This window comes from Mugil cephalus, chromosome 16 (assembly GCF_022458985.1).
Source record: "Mugil cephalus isolate CIBA_MC_2020 chromosome 16, CIBA_Mcephalus_1.1, whole genome shotgun sequence".
In the NCBI taxonomy this organism is placed as follows: domain Eukaryota; kingdom Metazoa; phylum Chordata; class Actinopteri; order Mugiliformes; family Mugilidae; genus Mugil; species Mugil cephalus.
The window spans coordinates 11242423-11266381 of NC_061785.1; the positions used below are offsets into that span (position 1 = coordinate 11242423).

At 41.9% G+C, this 23959-nt stretch overlaps 1 protein-coding gene across 1 annotated transcript; it reads left to right on the forward strand.

Annotated features, from left to right (window-relative positions):
• The first annotated feature begins 4160 nt into the window (after positions 1-4160).
• dusp3a (dual specificity phosphatase 3a) lies at positions 4161-23190 on the forward strand. The gene is made up of 3 exons (XM_047610085.1): positions 4161-5343; positions 10852-11084; positions 15612-23190. The coding sequence occupies exons 1-3, from the start codon at positions 5156-5158 to the stop codon at positions 15839-15841; spliced, it is 651 nt and encodes a 216-aa protein (XP_047466041.1). The 5' UTR covers positions 4161-5155; the 3' UTR covers positions 15842-23190.
• Positions 23191-23959: the final 769 nt, after the last annotated feature.

A 23959-nucleotide genomic window follows, 5' to 3' on the forward strand; every position in this document is an offset into this window, starting at 1 on the left:
CATAATCACTGGCTGATTTGATCAGAGTTGAAGCAAAACTGTCTCAAAAATGCCTACGATGACTAAAACAGGCTCGAGGCGAATGTTGCAACCAGAAAAAAAAAAAAAAATCATCCTGACCAAAAAAATAATCTGTCAAAAAATGTGGAGCAATAGCTACCAGTACTGTAGTGTGGAGCTTGTTAGTATTATATTTTTGTGCTTTCACGCCGTATATTTTTACTTTTAAAAGGCCTTCGATATATACACATATGAATATATATGTGTGCGTGTGTGTACATAGCAACATCAGATCAGATAAGACATGATAAAATAATCCCTCATTTATCCCACAGTGGAGTAAATTTGCGTACATGTGTCGCTAGCCTTATGGTGCTTTTATAGTAATGTGGGAGCTAGACTCAGTGACCTATGCACGCAGCCTGAGCCAGCGGGAGATTTATAGTTTATATTTGTGCGCTCTTCAAGTTTGGCTCACTCTGTTACAACGCCACCTAAACACTAGATGCCGCTGTGTCTTTTTTGCCAATCGGGTTCATTTTTGTTTCTTCTTCCTGCTTCACTTTAAACAATGGCGACTGATGTTCGCCGAAACTTCGGCCGAATTCCACAGAAATTTTGACGAACACGAATCACAAAAATGCCTGATCCTCCAAGCCTCAGTTAACCTCTGCGTCAATTTAACCCAGAAGCATAAACTGTGGGATAGTCCTTTCTCTGATATCATCACTTTTCATTTTTTGTGACATGCTGAAAACCCCTCCAAACTGCAGAGTACTAGCCTACTGTGCCTAATATTACTGCCAACTAATAGGCAGTTCAGATCTGTGCATTAGTAGTACTGGTAGTTCTGTGTGTCCGCTTAGTATTTCCAGCTGCTTTTCCACCTCCGCTATTTTCGAATTGATTGTTTTGGATCAATACGGATGGAACACATCAAAGAAAGGTTAGCTGAGGAGATACAAGCATTTGCATGACTCCGTTTTAGCGAAATTTCAGTCACCATTGTCAAGCAGGAAGTAGAAACAAAACTTAACCTGACTGGCAAAAAAGCAGACATAGCGCCAACTAGTGTTTGGCTAAGTGCGTTGGCTACATGACCAGTGGTTACAGCCTCTATTTCTTAGAATATCCTAAAAGCGACTTAAGACTGAATTATGAAAGCTCAGTGACTGACTTACTAAGGGGTTAATTAACCTGCTAAATTGTCTGCGGATGCATTTAGTCTAATATTTTGTCCAGTAGCACTTCAGAACGTAACGTTATGCACACACAGAAGCGCACGTGCAGGTGTGTTCACAACGGGGAGCTCTTATTCTTGTTCCGCAAGATCTGTTGTTGCCATGGCATTGCACTGCATCTCCTTACATTGCCATGGAAACTCAAAAATGATGACTGGCACGGGCCTTTAAGTGAAGTGGGTCAAGAGCATCTGAGTCAAGTCGAAAAAGCCCAGCGGCACGTTGAAAATGTCTCAGTGGGATTCACAGGCCACCGACAGCAAACCTGACCCGGCCCGTCAACTCGTCCGGCGGAGCCATTAAATAAGCCTCTAAGACTGTAAATGAAGATACGCGCTGATGACAAAAGGAACTGTGCACTGGAGAAGGTTGACACATACTCCCCAAAATGACAGTGTTAGTGTCAGTCTCAAAGATGTTAAGTTAGCCTCACTGACAATGACTGCATTTACACCATTTATCATTGGATTATTAGCCCAATCAGAATAATAATGTTCCATCTGTGTACGTGGCTGGAATATATCTGCACTTTCTGAGGATATTTGCTCCACGTGGGGTAAACATCAGGTGGCGAGCATCCGCGAGGGACGGAAACATGGAGGTGGCAAAACAAGCGGTTGTTGAAGCAAAGCCAGAATCTAACGTGGGCAGCAACGTTGAAAGCGTATCTCCATCCTGGTCATCTCCTTCGACCGAATCGATCAAATGCTGGCAGTAAAGTTGGCAGGGAAACGATTGTTCTTCTGTTACATTTCTGGCAGCATCAACACTCGACAGTAGCAGAACCACTTTGTCAGAAAAGTTCTATTGTGATTGATGTTTTGGGGCATTTAAACACATGTCCCTCATCAGATGGGCTAAATTTTATTTAGCGTATATGTGTAAATTTTTAGGTCAGAATCTTGGATAAAAATGATTGGAGAAATATTGTCCTTATAATCATAGCCGCCGTTCGCTAAAAGGAAAGATGATGTTTGAGATTGTCACTTGAAACTAAGACACTCAAGCAGTGATCTGATACAAACACTTACCTCTCAGGTAATTTTTCTTGCATAAAATCCATCGTTTGTGGGCCACTGGCTGAACTCCAATGAATGAATTATTATGACTCATTAACCCACTTTAAAAGCCTCTCCTTCGAAGATGCCATCAAGGGGTTACAAAAAAAAAAGGAAGAGCTCTAACTGCATACCCCCAACTCCGCTGACTGACAGTTAAACAACACTCATTAATCATGCATTATTTACCATTCGCTGTGTGCTTGGATATAATTATTGTTTGGTTAAATAGTCCCCCCTCTGCGCCTCTGGAAATGACTGCTTCACACGCTCTAATCTGTGTGGATTTGTGGCTCCATCTTGTGGTTGTATGCGACCATCGGATCGTGTTTGTCGTGCAACAAGAAGCAGCTACAACGTAAAAAACAAAATAGATCCTTTTTTTCCCTTTATTTATGCAGTAAATTAGTTCCAGAAATCTTGAAATGCCACACATCTTTGCCTTGGATCTTAAACAGCGAAACAACTCAGTGTGCAATCACAGACTCTATCTCCCCTCAAACACATAGCTTTTTAAGTGCATATGCTGACATCTAGTGGACAGTTCAAACGCTTCTATCAAGATGTGTTAATTCTGTTCATATTTGGAAATAGAGTATTTAAATCCAGCAAGTGAAACATTAATGACATTTTATCCTTTTTTATTAACACGTCTTTCCCGGTTTGCACATTACAGTGTTTTCTCTATAGTATTTCTCTTCATAAAACATAGCATACGTTTTTAAAAATAATAATAATAATAATAATGTTTTTAATTGTTCTTGCATGAAATCTTTATTTGTTCTCGCACTAACATCTCAATCTTTCATCTTTATTTTTTAGAGGATTTATAGATAGGAGTACAATAATCCAAGATGACACAGATTTCTGGCAAAGAAATTTATATTGAAGAGGCAAAGACTCCAGCAGTGCTTTCAGTATACGGTGCAAATTTATTAGATTGAGACATTTCAGCTTGGCCTTATGTATGGCCTTATTCAAGGTCAATTTACAGCAAAAGACAGAAAGCCAGGCTACTGTGAAGTCTATATGGCTGATGAGATGAGGACCACAGTTTTACTCGCTTTTTGCCTGCCACCATGAATTTTGCATCTTAAATAGCAGTTAATCAAGGAAATGATGCAACAGCTGGGTGTCTGTGTGCTGTTTACATTTCTTCTAAATAAAAAGAGCTCATATTAATCACATGTGCAGTAAAAAATAAGCGGCCCTAATGTGGAACCTTGTGGTACTCCACGGGGAAGGCTGCAGAGGAAAATGTTATTGATTCAAGCAAAAGCTCCTCAGCCTTGAGGTCTCAAAGGATTTGACTGTGTGTTCCTGTGTTGATTGGTCAAGTTAGCTGGACCCCATGAGCCAACATCAGTGTTGATTTGGGATGTATAACAGTCACACTTATATAATGGCATCACAAAAATGTTTCATAAAACTAAAAAGTCAAAAACATAATTAAGGGTGAACAGGAGCGATAAACTAAATGTATTACTATGCATCATCTAATTACAATATGGAGTTAATTAATACATTCTGTGAGAATTGAATGCTCAAGGCCAACAGGAGTAATAAATCCTAAAAGAAGTGACCACTTGTTGATGTCCTCGCACAAAAAAACCCCAAAAACATCCAGACTCCAAATTGTAGTCTGTTATCTACCAACGAATGACTTCTGGCTGCTTATCAGCGGTGTGGTTATGAAACGCGGCCACAAAGCGCAGTGTGTCTAATTTTAGCATCTCACGAGCAGCACTCGAAGGCTGCACGCTGTGCACCCTTGTTGACGTGGTGTCACTACAGTCCTCCTCCGGTCCAGCAGGTCCGTCTCCGGAGTGTCTCACTGCTTGTGGGGTGTGTCTGCTGGAGATAGTGGTGGAGAAAAGGAGCTGCGTCAAGCAAGCCTCAAACACAGAGAACAACACCGGAAGTTGTGTTGTATTGTCGTTAAAAATAAAAGCAGTGCAATGCTACTGTATTGTATTTCTCATATAACAATAAACTGAATATACAGGGGGGAACAAAATAAAAAAATCTGTATTGAGATTAAAATATAGTAAATTAATAAAAAATCTGCTTGAGTTTTATCCTGTAAGGTGCAATAAGGTGCAGTAAGGTGCAGACAACTATCTGGCTAGAGTCCTTCTAGAGTCTTTTTTGTGTTAGGTACAGTGTGATGGGTGTATGGCAAACCTTTTTAACATGTAATGGCTAAATATAACTATCTAGAATTAACATTGCAGATATGAACAACATCATTCAGACTAGTCACAATTGCATATTGAAGAGATATTTCCAGTGTCATTTTCATTAGTCTGCAATGATGTCACTGAAAACAACATTAAACGTGTCACATGTGTGACAGTTACAGATATCTGTAATTCAGTTTTGACTACAGGCAAAACTGAATTAGATCTAGCTGTTGTTTCGACAAGTGAAACTGATGTTATAGATATGTTGAATGAAAATTCCATCTATTCAAAATGCATTTATGACTAGTCTGAATGACGTTGTTGATGTCTGCAATGTTAATTCTGGATAGCCAAATTTAACCATTACATGTTAAAAAGGCTTACCATAGTTCAACAGTCTGGTAGAAAGTGTCTTAGAAATGCTATTGCAAAGGTCTCTTTTGCTTTGAAAGTGAGAGCGGATTTGCTCGCGAAAACTCCCGAGACATTGACGCCGACGGGAGAGGCTGTCGAGCTCCCGCCTCTTCAGACACCTTGGTAGTGCGCGCACGACTCACGTGCGGAGGTAAAATGCAGCTGAGCGACGAGACGAGGCTCGCGAGTCTGACATTAGTTTGAGAGAAGGAGAAGGAGGATAAAGATACGAAGAAGAAAAAGAAGAAGAGGAGGAGGCATGAAGAAACACCTGAGTCCCACGAAGCAGCCGCCTCCACAGCCGCCTCCACCGGCTGAAGTCCCGGCTCCAGGCTGCGAGGTTACAGTCCAGCAACTCAACGAGCTCCTGTCCGACGACAACGGCTTCTACACCCTGCCGACGCAACACTTCAACGAGGTCTTTCCCAGGATATACATCGGAAACGCGTGAGTCTTCTTACCCTCTCCCTCTCCCTCACCCGCAGTCACCACAATGACAACAGCGTCGCATGCCCGGGCAGCACGACACGCAGGGCGGGCTGGTTATTTTTTTTTGGCGTCTCCGCTGCTGTCATCATGGACGAAGCGACAGCCTGTTGTTGTCAACAAATAACCTCCAAGAAGCAGCAGCGGCAGCAGCCTGTAGCCTCGATCCTGTAGCCGCGTGCCACACAGGTGGAGGTTGTATAACAATGTAACACAATAACAACAATATTAATGTCACAATAACGTAATGCATCCGAGGATCAGTCGACTCCTGGTTCAAATGTAGAGCTGCACAGAGTCAGACTTGAAGGACGTTAATATTATTTAAAAAAAAAAAAAAAGAAAAAAAAAGCCCATATTTACTCAGTGAATCCCTCCATCGTGCCATCTTCATCAAGCCGCTCCCCGTTCCACCCCCGTAACACAACAATCACCTCATCAGAATCTCATCTTTCATTCATAAAATGCAAAACAATAGGTGGTCCTCGTGCACAACAAAGAGGGTCGTGAGGAATCGGAAGACGCTCATTTAATCACATGCAGCAGAAATCCACAGTAGAGTAGTGGGTTGTTATTATCTTTACAGTGGAGGCTGTGCACCTCCACGACCTCATTCAACAACAGAAGAGTGTATTTTCTTCTTCCTTTTTTGAAAAGGAAAGCGCTACAGAGATCTGATCAGTAATAATAAACCTGTTGTCAAGACAGAAGCTGAATATTGGAATTGTGATGTGTTGTCACACACGCACGAGCAATTTGTCTCGGTGTTTTGGTGCAGCAGTACAGTCAGAGAAATGAGAAACGACATAAAATACGGATATTTAGAAATTGTGGTTCTCAATAAAAAATAATTAAAAAAATTTGAGCTGTACACGTTGTGATCTGATATGCAACAGAAGAGCCAATGAATGTACAGACGGTCACAATATCACGTGTGACCGGGTGTAGTTTTCACTGCAAGTTGACAGCACAAGAAACGATCTTTTAAAATAGATAAATAGATGAATAAATGGATACCAGATCTTAAACTAATCAGTTAGATAGCCAATTTACAAAATTAGTAATTTAGTAATTAATCAAGTAACTGTTCCATTTTTTTTTATTATTATTATTTAGCAATCTTTTATTTTGTGACATTTTATAGATTAAATAATGAATTGAACTGCCAGCCTTGTTCCCAATAAGTAATGGCTTAGTTTTGGTTGTTCAGAGAAGTTTTTGTTATTTTACTTTTCGTCAAAAGTTGAATTTCTGAGACTGAACATCAGCACAAACCTGATATAGTTTTCAGTGCGTAAAATCGCACTATGGAACCAATAAATAGCTGCAATTGAACTCTATCTCGCGGTGAAGGATGTTGTGCCCTCAGACCCGTAGCATATATAGTTTATATGTGTATGGAAACATGTCAAGGACTGAACCATAAATCTGCAGTTGTTGGTCGACTGGTTGCCGTTGACTTTGAGATTAAATTGCCGTCTCCTTGGTAAATTTACAGCTCGGCGTTCCAGTAGAACCAGTTCCTAGTACTTCCTGCTCCGACACAGCATTCCTCAATTTTCATATCAATGCACTGGCAAACTGACCCTAACCCTTTCAAAAATGTAAGGATTATTTTCTTTTTTAACCATTTTTGCTCTTATTGGGCAGCCTTAATGGAAACTGATGGGAAATGCGGCGAAAGAAAGAAAGAATTTGGAAAATTCCAGGATTCTTGAAGAGTGGTTTTGAAGCTCAGCGTGGAGCCTCCGTCTGTCGCCATGATGGCGCCACCATTGCGCCGCCTACTTCACGGGTGATTCAAAAATAGGAAAAAAGGAGGAGCATTAGTCGTACTGAGACAGGCAGGTAGTGCTACACGAACTAAAATATACCAGACAAGCTAATAACATCAAATATACAAAATTATCTTCTCATCTTTGGTGTTAAAAAAAAAAAAAAAAAAAAAAAAACATTTTCAGGTCTCAAATGTCAACTTTCTCGGAACAGCCAATAAAGAAGAAAGCATTTACGGAAAATATACTTTTCAAATATGTTCTGCAGGCTGGTAATGTAATACAAGCTTTCACGGAGCAGCTCCTAATGTGACTTTTATAGATTCGTGGTAGGGAAGCGATCCAGGGATGCCCCAGAGAAAGTTGTTGTCTCTGTGCAGTCCATCATGTGGCTCCGGCCGCTGCCAGCAGAGAGGCTGGAGGAGGGGTGAACAGGACGGAGCGCGAGAACATTACTGTAGCGCCGTGCTACAACTAAATCCATCTGAATATGCCAACCTGACCGGCCAAGTCTCCTAACAAAGTGCTGGCACTGAAGCTGATCAGACCGTGCTGTCAGCCTGAAAGGGAGACTTGAATGTGATTTCCATTTCACGAAGAAATTCAGTTCTCTGTTAATATGTAATCACTGAATATCCCCTTCAAACAGTGTGAGATTAATCCGTGAACAAGTTTACTGTTAAAGTGCATCATAGATTGTCTGAACAGGCTGAAAGCACCCGTGTGATGTAATGTGATATTACAAATGTCTCGGGCAGAGCAAGGTGGTATTGATTGTTGATTAAAACCTGGGCCTCGTCCACCGTTCCCACCACTGGTGGCCATCTCCGCCCAAGCATCTCATTAGTTGTGCCCTGTTACAAATCAGACTGGCGGCGAGCCGGCCGGCAAAATCCAATTAAAAACAAACGCTTCTATTAACACAGTGCTTGCATGTGTACGTGGCGCATGACACGGATGTGGTTTTTACCGTTCTAGAAAAAAAAATGAATAATCTGCCCTTGAAAATATTCATCAAACCTTCTCGTGATAGCGTCGTTCTGGAATTAGATCCAATATCTAGGTTGGCTGCAGGTCGTGACTCAATTAAATAGACGTGTTAATCGTTCACTCGTGTAAGTTCCGTTCTAAAAACCGCCAGAAAATCCTCACGAATCTTATTAAACTACTGTTTTCTCTTTAATATCTGATGGTTGAAGAAGTCATCTGCGAGTAATTTCATTGCATAAGACAGTGACCAGCGCAGCACTTGCGTTTGCTCGGCTAGTCACTACTGGAAACGTCCATAAATGCATTATGACTGTACTTTGCAAACTTTTTCAGATCAGTAGTAGTCAGCAGCTCAGGGACAAGACTTAAGGTGTGGTTGTTTGCAGAAACACTCTGGCTCTTTGTGGAGCAGGTCTTTAATAATGGATGCGCTGGGACTGCAGATCCCCGGGTGAGTAGGCCGGGACAGGCCTGGCAAAATCGGAAGGAAACCGCTGGCTGTGAACCCGGATCAACCCGGCGAGCCTCCGCGGCGCGTCTCGTGGAAAGTACAGTAAATGTGAACTACTAGCTCCAGCGCGCAGAGATGCTGCGGGATTATGCTCGCTTTACTTGCGCTGCATGTAAGTGCTCTCTGAATCATTCATGAGGACGAGGTTTACGCTCGGTCTAAATATACACAAGCGTTTTGTGAATGAAACGAGGGGGGAATCGTGAACGTTGCTTCGTCAAATTTCGGAGTCTCCGTCCTGCAGCTGGCAGCCGGTGTCAGCTTCCTCTCTTCTCATATAGAGCAAAATAGTGTCAGGGAGGATTTTTTATTTTTTTTTTTTTTCATTAGTTCTTGTGGAGGGGGCTTTGCAGTCACCACCTCTGGGGAGCTGCCCGGGGTCACCTAGCCGGTATTGACTGAGAGCAGATATGGCAATAAAAGCACACGGCGCTGTCATAGTGAGCGTTTTATAGATTAAGTAAGATTTACGATTCTCTGATCTGAATAAAGGTAAATTCAGAGGTGACACGTTACTTATAGATGGCCTCAATTTCTAGTTTTGTCTTTTATGTCTGTGCATAGCGACATTATAATGTATGTTTACTATTTAAAGATACCTTATGTAGAATTAGTGACCCTAATTGGTCCATAAAACCTTAATACATCTTACAGTATCGATACGCAAAAGGATGTTGTTAATCAGAATCAATGATCAGTGTCTTTGCTCGGGTTTTACGGTCAACAGTGGAGATGGGCTTGGAGCCAGGCGGCCCAGGACCTTGTACCGCTCTGTATAGGTCTAATATGCACTATTGCAGTCCTGGAAGTTTATCACAGCTGGAGGTAAGCAGCTATAGATTTATTGTTTCCTTGAAGGAGAGAGGGTGGAGATAGAGATGAAGCTGCTGGAGTGGAGCTGCACTCGTCCGTCGTCCTGCTCGAGTTCATCGAGTGCCGAAGAAATTAAGTCGTTTCGTGTTTGTCTCTTTTGCATTTGTATTCCTTTTTAATCCATCTGTTTCACTTTTGGCTGTTGTTTTTTTTTTTTTTTTTTTTTTTTCTGCCTCATAATTCTTGCCTTTGAAGACTGTTATTCAATTTTGTGCTATTTTCCGTGCATGGCTCATTTGGAATCGGTTTTGCCTCAGTGCCGCCATCGCTCACCCGGTGGCACCCCCTGTGTCATGGCCCCTCGCTCACCCCATTACTTAATGTTTCTCTTCACAACGAGGGCCAAAAATGCCTTAAATCTTAAATGGAGTATCATCCAGTGACTGTACCCTGTTGGTGACAAATACCTCAATTGTACCGTGTCCCTGTGTTTAGATCATCTCTTGTTTAGCTCTATGAACCATTCGAGATGACGGACAGTCCTTCTAGTCTGGCTTATGCCAGAAATAAGTTCTGAAAAGTCCTTCTTGCAGCTCCCAGAAGTTATACAGGATTCAAATGATGTTTCCAGCACGGTGTCCAGAAAATGCATGCAGCGTTGTTACGAAAGATGCAACTTATACTGTCAAATAGAGGTGGGTATCATTAAGGTTTTATCCGATACCGGTGCCAAACCAATACTTTTGAAAAGTTGAAAAGAATAATAATTTAAATAAAATTCACCATAAACTGTCATAATTATCATAATGAAAACAGTGGCGTGGAGTCTCGGTACATTTCTCAGCTTTAAAGGAACGCTTTGTGTCGTCAGATGTTTAATCAAATTTGACGTGTTACTTCCCTTATCCATATCACCTCAGGGGCACTTGTTGGAGGTTGCAGAGTCTTGCATACTTACAGGTAGAGTACAGCCAAACCATTTGGCCTTAGGCATTTTGAAGGTTCACTCAATCCATGCAGGTGAAAAACTGACGTGTAGCATCGGCGCAGCAATAGAGCTAAGGGGGCGCTAATTTAAAATTCAGTGGCACCAAAATGAAGCACCGAAATCTGCGTTGCTTTTACTGGTTATATATATATATATATAAAATTTAAATGAATAAAGAATGAATAAAGGCATATCATATCATATCTTATCTTATCTTATCTTATCTTATATACTATAATATCTATAGTATCTATTTAGTATCTGTACACAGACACTATATTATATAGAACAAAAACATAAGTTTTATCCAACAAACCCTTAAAGTTTTTACAAATGTACAAACTTGTATTTTTTTCAACTTTGACTGTTTTATCGCCGTCTCGCCCGTCCAGGTTCGTTGCGCAGAACACGATGCGCCTGCAGAAACTCGGAGTGACGCACGTCCTCAACGTGGCAGAGGGGACCTCCTTCATGCACGTCAACACCAGTGCGGAGTTCTACGCCGGCACGGGCATCACGTACCACGGCATCAAGGCCAATGACACGGAGCAGTTCAGCCTGTGTGTCTTCTTTGAGGAGGGGGCCGACTTCATCGACAAGGCCTTAGCGCACAATAATGGCAAAGGTGAGGCTATTTAGAAGCTCCTCTCTGCCCCAGGTGTCTGAATGGTGCAACATTCTGTTTGGCAACTGCAAAAACCCCAATAAACATCCTGTCTATTTCTTATAGAGCACAAAACCACAGGTAAAGGTAGCAACCACCAAGTGAACATAGTGAAAAAACACATATTACTGTCAGGAGTTGGCAGAGCAGAAAGGAAACTGGATGTACCTGGTAGTATCACAAACACATGTACTATTATTCTGCATACTTTTGCTTCAGTAGACATATCTTTTTGCTTGTGCTGTCGAGCATGGAGCTGTTCCATTAATTCCTTCAGCCCCATCTGCATATAAAGCAATTCACCCGTCACTCTTTACTTTGTAGCTGAAACTTGGTCACCAGTGGGTGTTCCAGGCTCTCGTATTTTCCCTCTTAGAATGAGTGAAACAAGCTAAACATACAGATATTGCAACTGTATGGATGGAACTATATGGGTTCAGAAATTGGTGGTAGGAACCAAAGACGTGGAGAGTGTTTCACTGAGGTCAGCATTTGGGAAACTCTTTATGTTTTGTTCTACGGAGCACTCCCATTGGTGTTGCCTTGGTACCGGCCCAGTTCACATGCAAGATATTTCAAAAGATTCGGACGTTTTATCCAAAAACCATTAAAGAAAGTCATCTGGACTCGTTTGTTTGGATGTTTCATCATCATCATCCAAGTAGCTCCTTCAGTTCAGCCAACCGTGACCAGTATGACTGAGAACCTTCACACACATTTGAATGTTTAGTTATGTATTTTTACATATTAGTGTTACATATCTGATTGCAAAGTGGAATTGTTTTGGAAATATTTAACCAAAATAAAAAAAAAAAGAGGAATTTAAATGTGCCCAGTGGCCAAGAAGTTAATGGAACTGTCAGTGTCATGCTTTATACGTGCTGCACCGTGTAGTCTTTTACATTAGATGCCAAATCTCTTTCTGTAAAGGTCAGTCGTGTCTGAATGACGCAGAGCCAGCTTAACTTGTATTCCATATCTGTAAAGGTCTTCTTCTGGGTAAAAAGTTGCCATGTATGGAGGTAGCGCTGTAACCGCGTCGGTAACAGAACAGCTGCTGAAACGTTTGTTAAAGAACAAACAGTAACACAATGTTTCTTCCCACTAGAGCAGCCCACACATGATTTGTTCCCACAACCCAAGACGTGAAAACGAGCTCCTCTCGTTCTTGTCTAAAAAAAAAAACAGAAAAAAAACAAAGACCTCATTCATTGACTCAATCTCAGTTCACGTCTTTGCTGGATTTTAAATTGAAGACCGGGGACAATCATGACGGCCCTGATTGCGTTAAGCTAAATCTGACGCACTCCTGAGCCCTGCTCCATATTCCGTGTTATCAGATCACGTCCCTTGATGTCGGCGTTATCACGATCTTCCATGCATACACACACCTGTAGCAATAGCTTTTACTAGCTAGTGTTAAACAAGTCCTCTAACGCTTCACTTCACAAGAGAACAGCTCAAGCGCTGGTGTGTACATTTTTTAAAAAGTTAGCCAGGTCAGGTGTGTTATATTCTTACATCTCACACGTTGGTGCACGAGTTTGGAAAGCAGAATTGAAGAAGCTGTCAACCCCAGTGGGCCTCAGCTCTCCAAAAAAAAAAAAAATCTTTCCGCTGTTCTCCCAAAGCTACGACTAAATTTAGCCGCTGCACGTGAAGGATACAGAAGAATACAGGACACAGAAAGCATCCTGCATTCCCGGGCAGTTTGTCAAAACGTGCACGAGTATCAAAGGTGGAGAGCGGTGGAGAAGAAAGAATTCTGCTACAGTTTGGCGTTGTGGTGCTTTGTGCAACATAATCTGTGACATTTTATGACCCTCGGCTGTGAGCTCTGAAAAGGTCACTGCTCGGGGGTTTTAATAAGGAACTGCACTGATGCACTGGTCCCAGAAGTTCCCCGTAGTAAAGCCTCAAGGCTTCAGCGTGTTTACAAGCTCTGCACACTTTCATCCGATCACCATAATTTGAAATTAGTCATTTAAAAGAGTTAGAATCGGAGAATGATCAGAAACCTCGGCCCCCGCAAAGGAATTCAGCGTCTTTTAGCTCAAGGTTTTCTAATCAGTCTAATCTATTAACCTTGAGTGCTTCTGCGTGCACTCGACTGTAGAATGAATAAGGCGTGACACATTTTCAGTGGGTTTCTCACCAAACTACCTTATATCCTGCTGCCAGTCTGTTAAAAATGTCATAGGTGTGCTTGTGGGTCTTGCTTGTGGGTCTTGTTTTGTACGCGTGACAATTAACAAGTAGCTTAAAACAAAAACAAAGGCGAAAGCTTGCTTCAAATTCATAACACTTCCCCTCGACCTCTTTTCTTGTTCTTATTCTTCTGAGATTAATTCCTTTTTCTTTTTTCCCCTTTAATTATGAGGATAACTGCAGAGATTCATATTGGAAATACAGGGAGAAAGAGAAGAGTTTGACATTCAGCGAAGCTTGTTACAACAACTGATGGTACTTTAAAGGCTCATTTAAAGTACTAGACTAGGGACTAGACAGCGTAACCACGTAGCCTACGTCGGTTCAATCCATTTACACTTCGGTGTTCGTCAGTCTGGCTCACCCACTCGCTCCGAAACGCCACATCGGAGCTGTTTTTGCCGGGTTAATTTTTGTTTCACTGAAGATGAGTCATACAAATGTTTCAAGCCTCCTCAGTCAATCCTTCCTGGACGTGTTCCGTGTTTATTGATCCAAAACAATCAATTTGAAAATTGCGCATGTGGAGAAGCAGCCGGAATAACTAAAGCAAACAGAAACATGCTACTACCAAGCGGACCAACCACAGCTCTCCGTCGTCTCGGTTAGATCACTGAAGAGGTGCACATTAAGCCATGTCGTTAGGGCCTGGGCTGTCGCCATAGCTACAGCGCCAAATTGACGCAGAATCTTAAACCGCCTGTGATCCTTCAAATGGTGTGCATGCTCGAGCCGTGCTGTGATGCACATAATGAAGTGACTGGAGTAGACGACATATTCGACACAAATTCACATATTTACACTGTCAGTGCGACGTTGCCGCCCCAAAGAAACAGAGACAGGGATATGTGTCAACTAGAGAGCGACGGAGTGAGCAGATGAGTCGAGCCAAATCTCCTGTGTGTCTAACAAGAGGATACAGTGGAATCGGCATCGATCTGTGGCAGGCCCGGTGATTAGCTGTTGAAGAGGTCATTTCATCGGCGGAGGACTGTCGAGAGGAAAGTGGAAAGAGGAGAAGAAGGGGAGTGAGATGTTAGGGATAATAGTAGGAGAGGGACACGGAGAGGTGTCGAGTTTCAAATAAAGTGCAGAATGCGCAGATCTGACCTGAGCCCGGCTCGTCTGCTGCTCTGCCAAGTCAAATCCCTCATGTGGCTTCAGCTGGTCTGTAATGAAAGTTTAGGTTACACACAAAGAGAAGCGCGAGCGACACGAACGGGCTTGAAGGTAGAAATGCGGCGAGCGCGGGGCGTGTTCTGCAGCAGCGCTGATTCTCCGCCGCACGCAGGATGCGGGTCGGCCGTATCACACGGGTGCAGTGGAAATGATTGACTTTGCCGAGTCTGCAGCAGAGGTCAGGTCTTGTATTTGCATCTCCTGGCAAGGAATCTGCTTCGTAAGCAACTTCATCCGCAGCATATGTTCCCACAACTACTCTTACCCTGTTTTGTTTTAATTCGATTCTTCCTCGTTTCCTCGTTTTGCTCGGGCCTCGTTGTTTGTGTTTCGTAGAGTAAACATCGAACGTTAAGGAATAAATCTGGTTCGTCTGTTCGGTCTTAGAGAGTCGGCATGTTTTACATCACTGAAACAAAACATGAACGCTCCAGGTTCTAATCACGTCAATTTAATTCTCAAATCAAGTTATCTCTTGACATTTGAGTATGACATTTTCTCTGTACCAGTAAAATGTTAAAAACATTTTTTCCCTTGCCACACAACTTCATCCGCTCACTGTGATTGTTTTCTGTGGGTTTCTGCCCCTGCCCTACATAGACAAACTGTCTCATGCGTCCTTGTAGTCGGCAACGCTTTACAGAACCCGCAGCCTAAAAACCACCAGAGGAAGCTCGAAGGTGATGATGGCAAGAAAAAAAAAAACTCCCTTTTAAAGAAGAAAGAAAACTCATATGCGGGAATCATCTGTTTGGGGCCGACGAGCTACAGAGACACAAACGAAAGAGGTTGGACAGAAGATGGATGAATTCCTACATAGAAGCACATCTGGATAAATACAGACTACGTGATACCGAGCAATGGTTAAAAAGAAAAGATAAAGACAGCGTCAAAAGAATAAACAGGAACAGGCTTGACCACATTGTGACCACCTCCCTGATATTGTGTAGGTCTCAGTTGTGAGAGAATCCGAGTTAACAAACTGAGCTGTGACATAAAGAACGTGCAACCTATAGCTTCCATATGAGAAAGATGACTAGTATTCATCACCAGCTCTTTTAACCTTGCAGCACTCTCATCTTTCTTTTCCGTGTCCTCCAGGGAAGGTGTACGTCCACTGCAGAGAAGGCTACAGCCGCTCCCCCACCATGGTGGTCGCCTACCTCATGCTGCGCCACAGAATGGACGCCCGGCAGGCCATGGCCACGGTGCGGCACAAGAGAGAGATCGGCCCCAACGACGGCTTCCTCCGCCAGCTGTGCCAACTCAACGAGAAGCTGGCGAAGGAGGGAAAGCTCAACGGGGAGGTGGGCAAACTAAAGGCCAAATGAAAGCAGGACCCTCCGCTACCGTCTCCTCCCATCATGCCTTTCGCAGGCTTCACCTGCTCTCAGAGACTGACCCCACCTTGACCAAACCAGCACCCATCTTAACTCATCAGGGGTATTCTCAGACATACATGCGTTATTTATCCGTGTAGATAATTATCCCTCGCGCGACACCGTACACGCTGTTTATTTCCAGTTGTTTATTTTTCCCCTTCACACGCCTCTCGCCGTTCTTTCAAGAGTGTGCTCTCAAACGCAAACAAAAAAACCCCTTTTTATACACCGCAGAGATGTGCAGAACGCGCTGCCGAAAGCTCGAAGTCTGCCTCGTTTTTAGAGCTGAGCTACCTAAAGCATTCCCACGAGATAAGAAGAAGGTGGAAACGTTCCCCTGATTTTTAAGATTTCCTTACAAAGTTGTAGATTAAATTAGAAGATAATAGCACAATCATTCCATAGTTTTCCACTGCCGGGAAAATCAGCGATGTCTCCGCCAGCAGGAGTCCTCCATCAATTCCTAACAAACTCCTAATTACAAAATGGCCACACATCATGCAACGTTAGTCCGCCAGATGTCAGGATGGAGGGAAATCCCAAACATTCCATGAAGACGACAAAAGAAAAATGACCTCCAGACTCAAACCCTTAAGATCCTTTATTTTTTCAATCTTCTGCCTCCAGGGGGAGATGTTTAATGCACAAATTGCTCACACTCTTAATGCAAGCTCGAGCTCCGTGTGGCATATTTCCCTCCCTTGACTCTCTGGCCTCTGGTTTGACAGCGGTAGCTTGAAATTCGTCTGCAGTGCAAAAGGTCGAGCTGATTAAAAATAATGAGCTGCGCGGGTTGTTCTTGTAGCAGCCTCGTTTAGCTGACGAATGTCCGCTTTAGCTAGACACTTAGCTCGGTTAGCGCGCAGAGAAAGAGGGCAGTAATCTGAGGGAAACACTTAAAAAGAAGGAGCTTATTTTTTCTTTTCTTTTTTACAATATTTAATTTTTTTAAATGGCTTTTGTTTAAATGAAATATGTGTTAAATAGTGATAATAGTTTTGCTTTTGTTTTGCTATATAAATTAGCCTCTGTGTAAAAAAGAAGGTCTTAGTATTGAGTAAAATCACTCTAAACACAAACTGCAGGTTCAGTTGGTGTTAGAGGCTAATTTAATTCATTTTTAGGATGTCATACCTTGTATAATATACCTGTAATGATGTAGAAAGGTTAACAGGGACTTTATACTTTAAATACAATATAATAATAAATGTTTTACCTTAGTAGATGTACAACTGCTTTAACAAAAGTCTTTTTAAATGATGTATGATGAATACTTTTCACATGTCACACATATAGAAACTATAGTAGAGTTAATCAGCCAGCTTAGTAACTGTCAGTACTCCAAATGGATTTGAACAAAAGGCCAAAATAGGAAAAGTAAAATGTGTTATTTATTTATTTATTTATTTATTTATTTATTTATTTTAACCAGTGTAATGTGTGTTGACAGTGCTCAGCTAGATTTATGCTTCTGTGTAAGGCCGACAGCATAGCCTCACATACGCCTCCCCGGAAATTTAACTACTACTAAGGCAAATGCTGTGATTGGCCTAAAACATATTCCTCGATCACGCCTCTTAGTGGCCAGACAACTAAGCGCTAATATGTTTTCTGTTGCACCGATTTCTGCAACATTAACTGTAGCTCAACATATATTAGCTCATAACATAGACTACATACACTTTATGGAGTGGTTGGCATGGCAACTGGTAACCACCCATTATGACCCATAAAGTCAAACTGAATTTATCCAAACAATTGACACTTGAACATGCATCTTCATTATATCGACTACTTAAAATGACAAAAACCATCCTTGAGTATTTTTTTTGTTTCAGTTTGGCACAAGTCCCATCCACTAATATGGAGGGGGGCGGAGCTTATGACCTATACTGCAGCCAGCCACCAGGGGGAGCTCTGCTGTTAGCGTTTATGGCTCATAGAGGAGCAGCTCCAAACACCTTTGTTTGAAGTATGCAAAGAAATTGAACGCAGCTAAGTAGACTACTGACCGGCATTTTAGCCTCATCACAGAATGAAGCCGACACACCAGCACAGAAATACAAACCTTAAAAAAAAAAAAACATCTCCGGCCACTTGGCTATGACGCAGGCTCTGACACAGAGGCATAGTTCTAGCTTTAGACGTCGGTTTCACCCTGTTTACCGCTGTCAAACTAGAGGCTTTTAGTTTTCCCCAGGAGGAAGAATGTCGCCCACTTCTAACAGAGAGTCACAGTCATCACGCCAGAGAGTTGTCCACTGCCAATTCCCTGACACGGCCATTCAGCCAGTATCCAACACCACTCTTTCCATCAACACAGTTTATCAGAGCTCCATACACCTCCTCGATGTGTGTGTCTCATATAGTAACGTATGCACACTGAGTCACGAAGCCTTGTTTCTGTTTGTTTCTATGTACTAAAGCATTGCAATATATGTCAATACCCCATCAGATATATAGAATGTAATCACATTTAATATGACTAACCGGGCAGTAGTTGTCACATATAGACGACAATTTGAAAGACGCTGTATTTAATACACAAATAGACCTATGTAGTGTCGGGAGAGAGTGTTTCTAAAAATCTGCAGCGGAGACATCGTGAGAGTGGGAAAAGTCTGAGATGGAAAGTCGGGACTCGCCTCAGTTTGCAGTTTGCATTCAGAAACGAGTTCAGCCTCACACGTCAGATTGTCTCCTGAATTAAAGCTCTGAGGCATGTCAGCATGAATCCAGGCTGTCTCACCACAGAGGAAAGATGAAAACTCGGCTGTCTCACATCATTAATGGCTCTATTTATTCCTCATTTGATATATCTGTATACATTCAAATATATACTGTATGTATACTGTATATACGTATCTAAGTGTTGACATATATGAATGTACGAGCAATGTGTCTATAACGTGTAGGTATCGTCAGTGAGTCCTTATGTATCATGTTATATTTGTATCGCAGAGTAGCTCCTTCATTCTTTCACGTTTACTTACATGCACATTAATATTCAGTATATGATGTGCATGTAAAATGTCGCGTTGTAATTGTGATGACGTCATATCACAATTGTGCAAAAACTTGCTTATGATAACAGGGTTGTTTTTTTTTTGTTTTGTTTTTTTCCCAAGGCTTAGCCAGGATACTGGGGGCATGTAGTCATTGCTGTGTTTATCAGTGTTTTGTACATGTTTTCCACTGTAATGCTAATTTATTGATAAATTCAGCAAGATGCAGGTGGCAGCACAAAATGCATTCATCTCATCACTTTTTTTATACGTTGCTTCCAAACATGTCTGTCACATTGTTTTTTTCTAAGCTACACTGAGTTTCACTCATGAACTATTGCTTGCAGTCACTAGGGGGAGCTACAGAGTCATTATTCAACCAGGGCTCTTGATTTACTTCATTCAAATTTAAACAGTCTCACAAACAAACAAAGACTAATGATTATAAGTTTGAAAACATTCTTAATTTGTACAGAATTAAGAGGAAATTGTTCCAACTTGAAGCTTTAAATGCCATTTAAAATGTCAATGAGAAGTTCTTTTGATATTTGAACACGTGCATAAAACCAAGAGAAAAGTGTGGGGTTAATTTCAGGCCACAATCTGAAACTGCAAAAACAAAACAAAACAAAATTTAAATATAATCAAAAAATCCTCAGGAGAGCAGTGACAAACACAGAAAATATATATGTAAAACACAGTAAAGAGTGCTACAGGAAATCACAAATATAAAGTAATATTTACAGAAATGAATTTTCTTGATTTTATAACATTTTACGGAAGCTTTTGAAATATCTGGTTTTAAAGACTGGAATTATGGTATAATATTAATAATACATAGAAAAGGGGCAATTGAGTCATGCAGATTATTTATTTATTTATTTGTTTATTTATTTCCCTTTCTAAACTGTTACTGAACAGGACAGACTAAGTCAGCCTTTCAATTTTTCCATTTTCTAGATGCAGAGTCTCTCACTGCTGCCAAGCACGGCATCGTCCAAAGTAGAATCAATAAATCAATTATTTCAGGTACAAAACAAAAAAATAAAAATGCACAATTGAATCTTTCAAGTAAAGTTTTGCAGATTCATTGTCTTACTTTCTAGTATATTGAATATCTCTTTGTTCTGATCATCTTTGGCTCTAGGAAACTATGTTCTTGTTCAGACGTTTTATCGGCCAAAATGGGTCAATAAAAACCTCCGAAAATGTCTATTGGAAATAATTTGATTCCCGGTCCAGATAGTGTCAAAATAAGTATACATGAACACATTAAATATACAGCCAGAGGAGACATTTTAAAAGCCCTCTAATCTCATAAAACCCCGACGTTTAGATCCCAAAATATACACTGAAACGTCCACTGCTGCTTTGGCCTCATTATTGGCCGGGAGGAACGGTCAGAGAAGCGAATATCCTCACGGGGAGTTGAAGCCGAGGGCTAAATTGTTGTTAAGTGAGAACAAGAGTTCAGTTGAGATGCGTCTGAGTCCCGGCCTGTGCGCACTCTGCTCCAGTCACCTCCGAGCCCTCTCATTTCTTTTCATTCATTACATGTGAAAAAAATACGCAAAGCATTTGAACTCTTGCAAACACGACTCCCTTCTCTAAGAATGCTGAAGACGTGTCTGTGCAGCGGTTCGACTCTCGAGTCCATTTTCAAGTACAGTTTAATGCATGTCGTGGTGCATTTTCAGCATGAGCCTCCACACCACACAGCGGTCGAGGCTTCAGGCAAAGAGAACCTCTCCTCAGACGCCAAAACGGCTCGTGCCAAGTGACCGATTCAACCTTACATAAGGCCTTTTCAAATGTTTATGGTTGACTTTGCCGTGATTGGAACAGCCCCAGGTTTCACCCAGTACTGCCCTCCTCCTGAATACACAAAACATTGAACTAAAGGCTGAGGCTTGGGTCCGTGTTGGTGTCAGTCTACGCAGAGTAAACGTGACAACAGGGCAACAGGAGATGATGAAATGCAGAGCTCTCTACCCATCTTTCCTGCATCAGCAAAGTGAAAAAGGAGCCAACGTTTCTGATTGTTCCTCTTTTTTTTTTTGACACCAAACAATCAGCTACAACGACTAGAAGTCGTAGCACCAACGCGGTGTCGTGCCAGAGCCTCAGCTTTGCCTCTTTCCCTTACAATATTTCTTTAAATTCGGGAACCGTCACGGCGACATTCTTCAAGTCTGTCCAGGGCGAGGGTACGTACTTGATAGCATCAACTGCCAAACTGAGCTGCTTGTTTACTGAGTCATTTGTTTGGCCCCAAACATTCAAACGCTCTGGCTGGAGCCCAGCGAGAAATGACTGGAAAAAGCTTCCTGGACGAAGCAAAGCAAAGATGGCAGCCGCGTAAAATTTCTACCACGCCTCAACACACTTTTATGCATTACGTAACAGATCGACACTGCCACCTGCTGTTCAGTTTCAGTCACTCGTCTCGATTCTAATTAGTTACATTTTTTTTTCTTTTTCTCCCCCAACGTAAAACCCTGTAATATCAATATTAAGCGACTGACTTGTTTAAAGGGTACCAGCATCATTTTGTGGGTATTACATTACGTATTATCAAGAATGTCAAATGTGAAACGCCATCAATGTATATTGTTATATATACTGAGTATGTAACACGCACTAAGGCAATCGCGAATTGCTGCATTTTACCGTCTCAACGGGCCTATTACAGTGTAAAGATTGTTCGATATTGGTTCAGGAGACATTAATGTATCTTCTCCTCAGAGTTCATTTTTAATCTAGATTTTGTCTCGTTACAAGGAGTCGATTACTGGTTTAATAAGACTTTTTTTTTTTTGTACAGAAGGATTTATTAAAGTGTGACTGTGACCTGCTTTTCCAACCGTTCACTTAAATCCAGATTGTCATGATCCGTGTTGTTTTTGGGTGAGTCACCTTCGCGTATAATGGTAGTCAGGCCTGGGCCGCGCAGTAATTGCGCTTCATTCATGATGCTTGTTTAAAAGCAAAGCGGAGAGAGAGCGCAGAGCTGTTAGGTAAGCCAAACAGAGCGTGGTAGCCGTGTTTATTATCACAGAAAAGTGCATTAAATTGACTTCCAAATAATTTCCTGCGATTTTCGATAAAATTCGCCGCCCCGCGTGGCTTAAACCCAGCCATCTGTGGGCAACAGGGCTGAGATGTTTGAAGCCTCCGTGACCGACGGTTCATATCTGACATCACGGAAACAAAATCGTCTGGCTGAACGTCTCTTGCGGTGAAACCCCCGTACCTCTGGCTCACCGGAGGGCGCTCTAGCGAGCGCCGGAAATGACTTGCAAATACGGTCTGGCTCAGGTGAGGCGCTGACTGCAGAGCCGTCATCTTCTCCTCGCTTCCCATCCTGGTAAACGGCTTAAAGCAGGAGATTTAGCACAAATGAGCCCACTGCCTGACTCCTCCGGGAGTCTGTTACACCCTCCCGCCACACGGTTACATTTCTGTTTGTGCACAGATGTCCCAGACAAGGTTGTGATGTTGCATCGGCGGATAATGTGGATATACACCGATCAGGCGTAACATTATGACCACCTTCCTAATGCCGTGTAGGTCTCTTGTGTCTCCAAAATAGTTGTGACTCATCAGAGAATGGACATGGGCCTTGTAAGGGTGTCCTGTGGTGTATGGCAACAGGATGTTGTTAGTGTGGGGTTTTGGGTCATACAGAGGGGAGGGGCCTCTGTGGATCAGGCTTCTTTCAGTACATCCCACATTTACACGATCAGTTTGTGCTGTTTTCATGTTTTTTTTTAGTTGTTCTTAAACCATCTTCGTGTGTGCGTCTGCTGCCATTAAGGAGTGTCATTGCTATGGGGTGGGGCCTTGTCTGGTCTAGGTGGGTGGTACATGCCTAGGTAACATCCACACAGATGCCAGGTCCAAAGGTTTCCCAGCAGAACATTTCGTTGTAACAAGGTGGTTAATGTTTTCTACTTCCTGTTAGTGGTCATAATGTTATGTCTGATCCGTGTATATATACAGTATATCTATATCTATATTTATATCTATAGATTACTCACCCCCACTGACATCTAAACGTACAGTACCGTCACAGCACTCGGCACCCGAAGCCTTACAGCGATGATTGATTCTTTGGGTACGTTTTTTGAGTTTGTTTATCTCACTTCACGGCGCAGAGAGGAGGGGGACGCTCCCTCACAGGACGAGACAGCGATGAAGTGCACTTGATTTTAAATTGCGATGTTATTTTTCTTACCTTGGAGACGTCCCTTCTTTCTTATGTTTAAGAAATAAATGGCTGAGGTATTAACATCTTGGAGTAATGCGTGGTTTATTATATTGATTGATGCAGGACCAGTGGGTTCAAATCTGAAAACTGACTTCTGATGAACTCATCTATTACATCTATTTAGGTATTTTTACATTATTTCCTGATTGCTGCATTTTTTGTCCACAGGTTTCATCTCATCTTTTTACAAAAACCAGGCCAACGACCCTTAGTGCTAATAATAAACATGATTATTATTGTCATTTTCCATTCAATATTAAGATATCCTTTTATCCCTTTTGCTTAAATATATTGGATTCATGTTAATGTGTATTTAACAAAATTTAAATTTGTGGGGGAAATTAAAAAATATATTAAAAAAATGTCTAATCAACCAACGATTTTGCGACCTCCTTGCAGTACCTCTGTGGACCCCCTAGGGATCACGGACCCCCTGTTGAAGACCCATGATTTAGATTATTCACTAATAGGTTTAAAACCATTTGGTATCGCTTTTAATTTACACACTTATATTGAGAGGACACCAGAGAAGGAACAAACGAATGCATTGCATTACACATGTTAGCTTCATTGTAACAAAAGCCTTAATACACTTGAACTTTTGTTGCTAAATACCATGGGAACTGCAGCGCTCGCTACAAAATTTAGAACCCAGCATCTCCATCATCTGGATATCTGGATGAAATTCACAATATGCACGACGATATATCAGATGCGAGCAGATGGAAGCGTTGGACTTCAGCCACTCTAAAAACACAGAGTGTACATAATCTGCTGCATCTTATTCATAGC